Source organism: Camponotus floridanus, unplaced genomic scaffold (assembly GCF_003227725.1).
Source record: "Camponotus floridanus strain SB8 unplaced genomic scaffold, Cflo_v7.5 scaffold32, whole genome shotgun sequence".
NCBI classification, from domain to species: Eukaryota; Metazoa; Arthropoda; class Insecta; order Hymenoptera; family Formicidae; genus Camponotus; species Camponotus floridanus.
This window is the reverse complement of record NW_020229459.1, coordinates 1547224-1560000: the sequence shown is the minus strand read 5'-3', so window position 1 is coordinate 1560000 and position 12777 is coordinate 1547224. Positions and strand designations below refer to the sequence as shown.

Genomic DNA, 12777 nt, shown 5'->3' with positions numbered 1-12777 from the left:
TTATCAGTATAAACATTTGAAAAGCCTTCTCTTAACAATAAACAGTGTATTTGACTCTCTCATCAACAGTGTTTGCTGTAGATAATTTCAAAATTATCTAGATAAAGATAAAATTATCTAGATAAAGATAAAATTCGTAAATTTATCTTAGCTGAGATAAAGATGATTTTGCTTTTATTTAATCTAGATGAAAGATGAGATAATTATTGCGATAATCTAGATAATTATCTAGATATTTTTGTTTATTTTAGAAGACTATAAATATTTGTAAAAAATGTGACGCAGATTATAAATGGGATATTAAAATCATAAACACATATTCTTTCTCTTTTCCTAAAGAATATCTTTTCCTAAATAATAACAAAAAAGTATATAAATGATATGATAAATATTTATTTATATTTATAATATATTAATACTATAATAATAATATATTTATAATATATTAATAATAAAAAATATTTATAATATATTAATAATAATAATATGAAAAATATATTTCAGATATTTTAGATAGATTTTTAGAAGCATGCCTGGAAAACTTTTTTGCACAATGAAAACGTCATCTTAGACAATTTTTAGATAAGATGATATATATTTTTCATCTAAGATAAAGATAAAGATACTTTGTATTTCTTGTATTTCTTCATCTAGTTAAAGATAAAGATGAGCCATTTCTTCATCTAGATGATTATCTAGATAATTTTATAGATACCAGCAAACACTGCTCATCAAACATCAAATCACTTTAACATGTTACGTTTTTTTGTTTCTTTTCTCTTTTATTTTATATACGCGTGTCCATATATTAATATTCACACACAGATAGTTGCTTAGTGCAATGAAATAGATTTCCACACACGTTTATAATGTTCACCCCTAGATTTGATCGACCGAACATTATTCACGCGTAGCTTTCGAATGGAACAACAGGAGAAAGCGACTTTATGGATACAAAAATTTAATTATTCCAATTTTGTTGCTTTGTCTATTTCACATTAAACTGAGTTTCCTTTCGCTTAAAAAAAAAAATCTACAGATTCTTAAATTTTTTGCGAGTATCGCGACAACAATTTACATGTAATGTATATAATAAGCACGATAAAGACGTCTAGGAAAGTCGAACGTCACCTAATAATCCTTTCTTTATCTTTTACCGAAGAATAATATATATTATAGAATAATGTATTATAGAATAATATATATTTAATATATATATATATTACTTCTTGTAATTATTGTAAGCTTTGAGCCGGTCTGTCCGTACGCGATAAAACTCGCTGTACGCAAAATGACAGTGAGAATTCTTCGCGATGAGCCCAGCAAACACCAAGTACAACAGTTATATAACTGTTCTAATTTCCCACTCAGCAACATAATTGTTACATGTTATGTAATAGTTACGTAACTATACGTTATATACATATATAATTGTTATATATAATTATATTTAATTATATATAATTGTATATAATTGTTATATGGTATATTATTGTTACATGTATTGTTACGAATTATATACAGAGTGAGGAAGAAATATGGGAACATTTTAATTTTTCGAAAATTATGCATTTTAGAAACAAATGTTTCAAACAAAAGTTGTAGGGTTTCAAGTAACGTATTACGTAGCAATATCAGTATGATCTTGAACAGCAATGTCAAGGACATATAAAAATCAGTTCGAATTTTTTAAATGGAACCCCCTATTTTTTATTACATATTCTTATAGCTTCCCCAATAGCCAAGTCTGCTAAAGCAGATCTTGTCAGGGAATCTGTTAGAAATTGTTGTCGACAGAAAGATTACAGAATCGATGCAGGTTCTGATATATCATGTGATGTCGCCAGAATGTCAACAGAAATATAACAAAGCTTGTTAACATAATCAGTTACCAGATTGGCAGCAAAAATCGAACAGATTCTGCCGGCATAACTTAGTGGCAGATTGGTGGCAGAAATTGAACAGGATCTGTGCGATGCAATTTGACAACAGATTGTCGGCAAAAATCGAACAGGATCTGCGCATACAATCTCTGATAGCAGATTGATGGCAGAAATGGAACAGGATTTGCATGATTCGATAGTTCTTTCACTTACCGCTACGTGAGCTGTACTTTCTCGTAATTGAATTTCTGTCAGAAATATATATAAAGTCACGAATATGAATAAAAGACTAAAAATATAGTAATTATCATTTTAATTTTTCACTTTAATTTCTGATATCTGATACAAGCAAATGAGAGTCAGAATTCAGAATATTAAACTGATTGGAATCAATATAATATATGGAAAATTATTCATGCACTGGCTATTTGAGGCATAAAGCAAGAATTTAATTCTAAATAAATTACATCTCAAGTTTTACAAGTTACATTTACTTTATTATTAATTTAATTAAATAGAATTGAAATTAGTTCTTCGCTATATGAAATATAACTATGATATAACATATTACATATATGTCATTTTCTATAAGAAAATTCTAATTAACTTGCCGATAATATTGTTATTTAGCACCTGTAATAATCAATTTTGTTGCATTTATATAATATTAATAAAAGTGCAAATCTTGTGAAATTTCTACTGTCCATTTGCCATCAGGTTGCATCCGCAGATTCTGTTCGGTTTCTGCGGACAATCTAACATCAAATTGCACGCGCAGATCCTGTTCGATTTCTGCTAACAGTCTGACATCAAGTCATGTTAGCATTGATAGCAGATCCTGCTCAGTTTCTGCCGACAATCTGATATCCGATTCTGTGAGCAGGTTCTGCTAGCAGATTAGAAGCAGAATGAGGACGCAGTAGATGTCATTCTGCTGACATGGTTTGATCAAATCTGTTGCCAGTCTGTCGACATACTGCTTACATTTTGCTTATTGGGTTGTTTCAGGAGCTTTCCAAAACACTATATTAAAGTGCTTTTTCATTGAGTACTTTTCGAATTATGAAGCTTGAAATCATTTCTTAATTTTACATAAACCATAAAAAATTTAATAAAATATTCATTTTTTTATTATCTCACCTTCATACTTTATGCATAAGATAATGTGGAGAATCAATTGGTGTAAAGAAAAAACATAGTTTTGAAGAAAAAATATTTTATTGTTTATGGTTTATGTAAAATTAAGAAATTATTTCGAGCCTTATAACTTAAAAAGTACTCACTGAAAAAATACTTTATTATAGTGTTTTGGAAAGCTCTTGAAACAAGCTACAAGAATATATAATAAAAAGTAGGAGGTTCCATTTAAAAAATTCAAAGTAATTTTTATGTAACTTTGACGATGCTATTCAAGATTATACTGATATTGCTACGTAATGCATTACTTGAAACCTTACAACTTTTGTCTGAAACATTTGTTTCTAAAATGCATGGTTTTCGAAAAATTTATGGGTTTCCATACTTTTTCCTCACCCTGTATAATTGTTACATGTTATGTAACAGTTATATAAATATTACTTGGTGTTTGCTGAGAAGCTACTACACAATTACGTGCTGACGATCATTCGCGAATAACACAGTGTTGATCGTGTAACGTAATCAGTTTAAAACGCTGCCTAGTAATAAAACACACAAATAACGAAACAGATAAAGCGATTATTTTCACTCCGTATCCTGCATATTCAACACGCATCGATTACGCAACGCTCATTCCTCGTATTTTGACTAGAATTGCAATCTACGTGCGCACATACGCTTATATATACATATTCATATTTTACACTATACACACCCTATGCTTTCCTTAGCGTAAGGAAGCGTAAACATCCTTATTCAATCAAGTTATTTCTTTTTTTTTTCTTTTTACAATTCGATCGTGAGCACATGATTGTTAGCTTGCTAATATCCTAGCGATATAATTTTAAAATTTATATCTTTATATACATAATGATACGATTTAATATCGATCGATACTTAAGAAGAAACCATACAACTACAATAAAATTGATAGAGAAAGGAACTGCTATAATTCATATAAAAAAAAAGGAAACAATACTAATCTCTGAGTATACAGAATTTTTGCGACTATATATTTATATAGATTCGGATCACAATTCTCTAAAATATACCTTTGGTATCGCATTTACAAAGTTTGGAAGCACAACACGCTCGTGTAGAGAGCGATCAGCCAAGATTGATGATCCCTTTCCTTGTAAACACTCAACCTGCATGTGCTCCGCAAAAATAAGTTAATCAAGAGGAGTCGACGAGAGAATTCTTAATCTTGCACTTTCGATTTCACCTCAGATTTATCTCTGCGACTTAATTTCGCTTCATTCCTCTAAATTATGCCTGTAAACACACTAAATGGTGTTAACGTGCAGCAAACCCAACACAAAATATTGCAGCAATGTTGTAATATTGCTGCAATGTTGTAATATTGCCGCAATATTGCTGAAATGTTGTAATATTGCTGCAATATTGCTGCTATATTTTGTGTTTGCTGGGTCAGCTTGGCATCCTCCCCAGCAAACAGAATATTGCAACAACATTGCTGCAATGTTGTAATATTGCCGTAATATTGCTGCTATATTTTGTGTTTGCTGGGTCAGCTTGGCATCCTCCCCAGCAAACACAGAATATTGCAACAACATTGCTGCAACGTTGTAATATTGCCGTAATATTGCTGCTATATTTTGTGTTTGCTGGGTCAGTTTGGCATCCTCCCCAGCAAACACAGAATATCGCAGCAACATTGCTGCAATGTTATAATATTGCCGTAATATTGCTGCAATATACTGTATCTGCTGGATCTCAGAGTACAAAAAGCTTAAAAAAATTACACGCAAGGTGATTAAGTAAAGAACATCACGAAGAGATGTTCGTGAGCTAAAACGTTATACAAGACTTTGAAAAGCAACAAATAAGGAAATTTCGAGTCTATCGATATGCAGTGTTTCGTCCCAGCAAACACAGAATATTGCAGCAACATTGCTGCAATGTTGTAATATTGCCGCAATATTGCTGTAATATTCTGTATTTGCTGGGGTTTAAGACCCATCTAGCACAGAACATTGCAGTAATATTGTGGCAATATTGCAATGTTGCTGCAATGTTACAACAATATTAATAATATTGCTGCAATATTCTGTACTGTATGGGGGAAACTAGAGAATATACAGGATATATATCATATATATATAAAATTGCTGACTTCCTTCCAACATGCTTGGCGAAACAAGTGTATTTTCCCTTTGAAGATACACGTGATACGCAATATAACAATTTTTTCAATTTTTCTCCTCTTTCTAAAGTGTAGCTCGTTTTCCAACGAGTCTCATTGTCGCATATTCTTGCAATCAATTATCGATATAGCCGTTTGCGAGTTTTACCCTCAAAGACTATGTTGTTATGGCCACATGTTACTTCATGCATACATCCCAACAAGTAACAGTTATATAACTGTTACTTGTAATTTCTCACTCAATATAACTGTTACATGTTATGTAACTGTTAGATAAACTGTTAGATAACTGTTAGATAACTGTTAGATAACATGTTATGTAACTGTTACATAACATGTAACAGTTATATAACAGTTACATAACATGTTATGTCATCGTTATGTAATTGTTAGTTGTAATTTCCTACTCAATATAACTGTTATATAACATGTAACAGTTATATTGCCAAGTGGGAAATTACAACTAAGTTATATAAATGTTACTTGATGTTTGCTGGGATTATTTTATTAATGTATCAGGAATTATTATTTTACTCGGTGGTCTCGGAGATGAACGGCATTGTTTTTTTTTTTATAATCAGCCAGAAAATATGTTAAATATACGACTATGATCATATCATTCGAAATACGCGTTAACAGCTAATTGTGCAGACTAGCAAAGGGGAGCGCAAACATAGAGACATTTTGCTACGTATATACTTTGGCAAGAGATACGATCATCACATCACGATGCCATCGTTTTAATCGCAATATCTAGAGGACGCCGTTATAAAGAGAGAGTATTCTCTTTTCTTTTTTTCCTTCCTTTAACATTCGGACACAAATTGAGTAGGCATTTCTGTTCTTTTAATTTGGCATTAGGCAGTCAATACGACAACTACGTCGCGCAAACAGTATCATCTATTATACTGTTGCTTTTTTTTTGTCAAATCAAAAAAGAAAGAAATCAAAAATCTATCACGATTTACGTTATTCACAAAAAGTCTCTTAATTCTTTCAAAGAACACAGCCATATACAATGCGTTAAGTTTAAGAGTTTTAATGCATAATTATGCTGAGATAAAAAATTTGCTTGTCAGCTAGCTTTACATGTTTTGTCAAATGTGTATCAGTTAAAAAAAAACAATAATTATATACTCATATATTTAAATCAAATACATTGCACAAATATAAAGTCAATTTTATATTAATTAAATTTTTTATTTTTTTATTTTTTAACATTTAATTTTTTAATATTTTTTAATATTTAATTTTTTAATATTTAATTTTTTATTTTTTAATATTAGTAAATATATTTACTAATATATATTAAATATTTATATATACTTTGTATAATAAAATATAGTATTGTATCATGGCAAATAGTTCATGATGATTCTCTCGAAAAGATTAAAGAGACTCTTTATTCGTTCTATAATGATTTTGCATTATCTTACTTCAAGATGTTTCTGATATAAATCTTAGAAGAATCGATATAAGAACTAAATAAACAAATAATACGCAAAATGAGTCGTTTGAACAAACGGAAGAAATTTTTCTATAAAATAAGTATATATAGTATATGTAAATTCTTGTTTATGTTAATCTGCCATAGAAAAATCGCAATCGTCCTCGTCTTTTAAGGAAGCAAAATTTACGTAAAACTGATATGCACTAACGTGAATATAATGAGAAAATTAAATCTAAGAAAATAAAAATGTATTTTTAATCGATAGACTTTTAAAAGAGAGTATTTTCTCTGTAAAAGGAGACAAAAGATACTTTATCAAATAAGACGCAAAAATATTTCAGAGAAAGCCAAATATTAAAATAGGATTATAATCGATGATGACTCACTGGCAATGAGCAATCTTTAAAAATATTTTTTTATATACTTATTTCATTATTATCTCCATAATTTTCGTTTATTCATTAAATTTCCAATCTAAAATATTTTTTGCCTGTATCACAGACTTCTTCAGCAATAATGCTTCTTCTAGAATATCTGCGCATCTTTTTAATCTTATATAGCGCGTTTCATATCTCAAATTTCGGATTTCAATATAATAGGTTTCCGAATTTATTTTTTCAACATAACAATGTTTCAATATTGTTATCACAAAACTATTCTTTCATCCTTTATTTTTACATATGTTCTCGCAAAATTGCATTAAACTTATTTTACTCTTTATATTAACATAAATAAAAAATGCAAGTCAATCAGGATTAAATAATTATTAACAATTTAAAAAAAACCTAGATTTCTAAGAGTTCTTATTTGACGTCATAATTCGAGATAATCGTAGAGGCCAAAAATTAAAAGAAAATAGAATCAGCTTTAGCATTCTATGGCAGTAGAATTTCCGAATTTCATCTTATAAACACCGAAATCTGGAATTTGTAATAACATAATAATGTATATGCAGGATATGCTGTATAATCAGTTATCTCATTAACAAGTATTGAAACAATAAAAAATATTTAGATGGTTGATGGAAAGAAAGGATACGTTATGTTTTTGCTGACTGTTTCTAAAATAAAATTATTGGTGAAATTTAGATATATAATTTTTTTATTTATGAAAAAGATTTTTGTAGAATGTCAGGAATATTTCAAGATTACTCGAAAAGATATTTTTCTTCATCGTGACATCAATGATATAAATTAGCAAAGAAGGAAAAATATATATACAGAGTGTCCCAAAAGTCTCGGACCGGTCGAATATTTCATAAACTATGCACTTTAGAAAGAAATGTTTCAGATAAAAGTTGTATGGCTTGAAGGGGACCATCAGATAGTGGCAATGATTTGACATGGGAGAGTCATTTGAAAGTCACGTGAAGATCACCGTCAATTTCTTAAATGGAACCCCCTATTTTTTATTACATATTCTTATAGGTCATCTCGAGAGCTTTCCAAAACACTATAATTAAATATTTTTTCCTTAAGTGCTTTTCGAGTTATGAGGCTTGAAGTCATTTTTTAATTTTTTAATTTTAAATCTTAAAATATCTTGTAAAATATTCATTTTTCGATTATCTTACCTTTATACTTTTATGTACAAAATAATGAGAGAAATCAATTGGTGTAATGAAAATATACAGTTGTTTTTAAGAAAAAATATGGAATTGTTAATTGCAAATTACATATCAATATCTTTTCTTAGAAACAACTATGTGTTTTCTTTACATCAATTGATTCCTTTTATTATTTTGTACATAAAAGTATTAAGGTAAGATAATGGAAAAATGAATATTTTACTAGATATTTTATGGTTTATGCAAAATTAAGAAATGATTTCAAGCCTCATAACTCGAAAAGTACTCAATGAAGAAATATTTTTACTTTATTATAGTGTTTTGGAAAGCTCTCGAGATAAGCTATACGAATATGTAATAAAAAATAGGGAGTTCCATTTAAGAAATTGAAGGTGACCTTTACCTCTCCAAGGTAAAATCATTGTCACTATCTGATGGCCCCCTTCAAGCCATACAACTTTTGTCTGAAACATTTTTTTCTAAAGTGCATAGTTTATGAAATATTCGACCGGTCCGAGACTTTTGGGACACTCTGTATATATATATTTGTCATTTGATAAAAATCTCAAGGATTTTGAGAGCTAATAAATTAATTCCTTTTAAAAAACAAAATTATTCTTTCTCTTTCATGCCATCAAACCATCTTTAAAAATTTTTTCGATATTTCGCATATCGAAATATTAAATTGTAACAATTGATTATTGATTAATTGATTGCACATCCTTGTTTGTATATAAGCGTAACATGCAACTCAAGTAAAAAAAAACTGGCGCGATTAAATTTTGCAATAAAATTGTTCTTTGTTCGAGGACAAATAACAATTTCATATTTTTGGATAAGAGAGCAACAAAATTGCTTTAACATATTGTTATTCTATTATGAGATACTAAAATATCTTAAATAAGAGATTTTGAGATATCTTTAATTTACATTGATAGAGATTAGTAAATATTAACTTTAAATAAAAGTAAAAAATAATAACTTGATCATCTTTGAAACCATATTTTCGCTAAATAAAATTTAAATTTGCTGAGATATCTCCAAATCTCGTTATTTAAAGACATCTCGGTATTGAATTGAATAGCGTATTGTCATAAAAAATATGTCATTGATAGAAAATTTTAATATATAATAGCATTCCCATAACCAACGAACTTTCTATAAATGGACATATTTGTTCTAATTACTTGTGATATGTCGACAAATGAATATATGATTTCTATAATCTGTGTTGCTGCGATAATAATAATATTCATCGAGAGATAATTATATATTATCTAAACAAAAGCACATAAATTATATTTTATACCATAATTTCATTTCAAGACGTACATGCATCATATAAATTCCCTTAGACATAATGTACGCTTATCACACACAACTATATATTTTGCATGACGTAAAAATATTCCAAATGTTTAAATATCTTTTATCGCTATTATCAAATAATGGAATGAATGTAATGTACATCTCGAATATATTGGAATTTGCAATATTCGCTAAAATCTAATTCTTATTAAGCAGTCTTAAAAAGTTGATGGTTATTGGGTCTGCGTATAAAATGAGTCAAATATTAGCGTTTATCGTTGATGATATAGAATATGTAAGTAAATTGCTAAAAGCCTTTATGTTATAACGACGGAAATCTAGATTTATGTAGCATTCAATGTCTGCTGCTGTGGATTATATTCCAATAACGCTATCGGAAATGTCTTGATGTGTGTTTGCCATTGCGCTGATAGTTGGAAGAATTTTACACCATACCACTCGGTACCGTCAATGCTCACTGTAGCAGGAATAATTACCACCACTAAGCGATTAATATGAAATTAAATCTAGATTAATTGCACTTAAATATTTTATTTAATAATAATAATATTTTATTTAATAATATTAATAATAATAAAATTAATAATAAAAAATAACAAGAAACGATTCTGAAATCCAGGTGTTCATTATATCATGTACTCGACAAAAATATAAGAATTAAAAATCCTGAAGATTTATCAATATGAGAATCTTTTACCTCTTAATGGAATGTTATGTGTTTTTGCAGAACATATAAGACGCGTCACGCCATCCACTGTTTGACTCTTTGGCTCGTTTTCCTTTTCCTTTTCCTTCTTTTTACCCAATCTCATTACTAAAACATTTTTTCAGTAAGTCTCTACTCCTGTATCTTACATACAGGGTGGACCAAAAGTCAAATACAGTCGAATATCTCGTATAAAATGCATTTTAGAACAAAATGCCTTAGACAAAAGTTGTAAGGATTAAAAAGATGTATTTAACTGTAATATCCATTTGACATTGAGTGGCGTCGCCATGGTCAGGGCAAGGTCAACCTGAATTTTTTAAATGGAACCTCCCATTTTTCATTGCATATTCTTGTAGCTTATCTCGAGAGCTTTCCAAAACACTATAATAAAATATTTCTTCATTGAATACTTTTCGAGTTACGAGGCTTGAAGTAATTTCTTAATTTTACATAAACCATAAAATATCGTAAAATATTCATTTTTCGATTATCTTACCTTAATACTTTTATGTACAAAATAATGAAAGGAATCAATTGGTGTAAAGAAAACACATAATTGTTTCGAAGAAAAAATATGTAATTTGTAATTAACAATTACATTTTTTTTTCGAAACAACTATGTGTTTTCTTTACATCAATTGATTCCTCTCATTATTTTACACATAAAAGTATAGAGGTAAGATAATCGAAAAATGAGTATTTTACTAGATATTTTACTAGATATAGAAATTACTTCAAGCCTCGTAACTCGAAAAGTATTCAATGAAGAAATACTTTTTTATAGTGTTTTAGAAAGCTCTCGAGGTAAGCTACAAGAATATGCAATGAAAGATATGGGGTTCCGTTTAAAAAATTCAAGTTGACCTTGCCCTGACCTTGGCGACGCCACTCAATGTCAAATAGATATTACAGTTAAGTACATCTTTTTAATCCTTACAACTTTTGTCTAAAGTATTTTGTTCTAAAATGCATTCGACTGTATCCAGACTTTTGGTCCACCCTGTATATTCTAATTACAATGTGAAAAAAATTTATCTTATTCGTTCTTTTTGAAATACGTAGATTAACATTCTTACTTTTCTGCTTCTTCTCTTTTGTTGTATAATTCATACACAAGTGATGTCCCGGAGCTTCGCCCAACGAAGGAAGTCTTTGTACGTGCAACGCTCTGAAAGCTTGACGTAACGTGCTCTTTCCCTTTTCACCTTGCGTCTGTTTACCCCAATAATCCAGCTGAAGTTCGACTGGTTCCCATCCTTCTCTCGCTGGCTGGCCTACGTTAGGACTGCTGGGTGGTGTCAACTTTCCAGGAGGTGGAACCGGCAAAGTCGGCGGAGGCAAGGAAGGTGGAGAACCAGACATACTGACATTGCTCTCCTCCAGATCGACCGATGCGGAAGAACTGCTGTCCGGACAACCCACGCGGACGTCGTTTATGAAGGGAATGAAGATTTGACTGCTGTCGTCCGTTTCCCTACGAATGAGATTCATCTCTTTTCACTGTCATCATTGTTCAAGATTGATTAAGAGAAATTTTTAAATCAATCACCTGTATGTAACCATAGCTTCCGCTATAGGTAACAATAGAACTGTACTCGCTGTGGCTAGATATTCCGATACTCGCGCTGCGCCTTCAATCGAGCCGCCACCTTCCCTCTCCAAAAGCTCTTTCCACTCGTCCCCAAAGAGCATCGAATACTTGGAATCGATGGAACTGAGATACCTGGTTAACGTATTCGAACCTAGTGGCACCACCAGAAATTTCATGTAGTTTTGCCAATCCGGCGATCTGAAGCTCAGCAGATCAACGTAGTGACGGAGAACTGCGTTTATGAAACTGTCCCCTCCGGCGATGACTACCTTTATAGGTGCCGGTGGTTTCGCAGAACTGTTGCAGCTGAATATAAAGACAGATTTAGCGAATTTTTCTTAAATATTATTTATTTTCTAGCAAGATGAATGCTCTTTTATATACAGGGTGTTCCATTTTAACTTTGCCGATCAAAATATCTCGTAAAGTCTAAAAGATACGAAAAAATGTTTCAAATAAAAGTTGTAGGATTTCGAGAGGGACATCTGATGGTGACTTCGACTTTGACCTAGAGGCCGAATTTAGCGGTTATTTAAAGGTCAACTTAATTTTTTAAATGGAACCCCCTATTTTTTATTACATATTCTTATAGGTCATCTCGAGAGCTTTCCAAAACACTATAATTAAGTTAGTTTTCATTAAGTACTTTTCGAGTTATGAGGCTTGAAATCATTTCTTAATTTTACATAAACCATAAATATCTTGTAAAATATTCATTTTTCGATTATCTTACCTTAATACTTTTATGTACAAAATAATGAGAGAAATCAATTGGTGTAAAGAAAACATATAGTTGTTTTCGAAGAAAAGATATGTAATTCACAATTATCATTTACATATTTTTTCTTAAAAATAACTATGTAGTTTCTTTACACCAATTGATTCCTCTCATTATTTTGTACGTAAAAGTATTAAGGTAAAATAATCAAAAAATGAAATTTTAC

The 12777-nt window shown here is 30.1% G+C and overlaps 1 protein-coding gene across 3 annotated transcripts in view; it reads right to left on the bottom strand.

Moving 5' to 3' along the window:
* Positions 1–8881: 8881 nt before the first annotated feature.
* The window catches only part of LOC105256923 (phosphofurin acidic cluster sorting protein 2), a 28618-nt gene continuing 24722 nt past the window's right edge, over positions 8882–12777 (bottom strand). For all 3 annotated transcript variants that reach the window (XM_011267210.3, XM_011267220.3, XM_011267227.3), the window contains 4 exons: positions 11792–12139; positions 11319–11716; positions 10231–10347; positions 8882–9990 (listed from right to left, as the gene is read on the bottom strand). In XM_011267210.3, the coding sequence (XP_011265512.1) occupies positions 9857–9990; positions 10231–10347; positions 11319–11716; positions 11792–12139 (997 nt within the window). In that variant the 3' untranslated portion in view covers positions 8882–9856. The remainder of the gene's footprint in view (positions 9991–10230; positions 10348–11318; positions 11717–11791; positions 12140–12777) is intronic.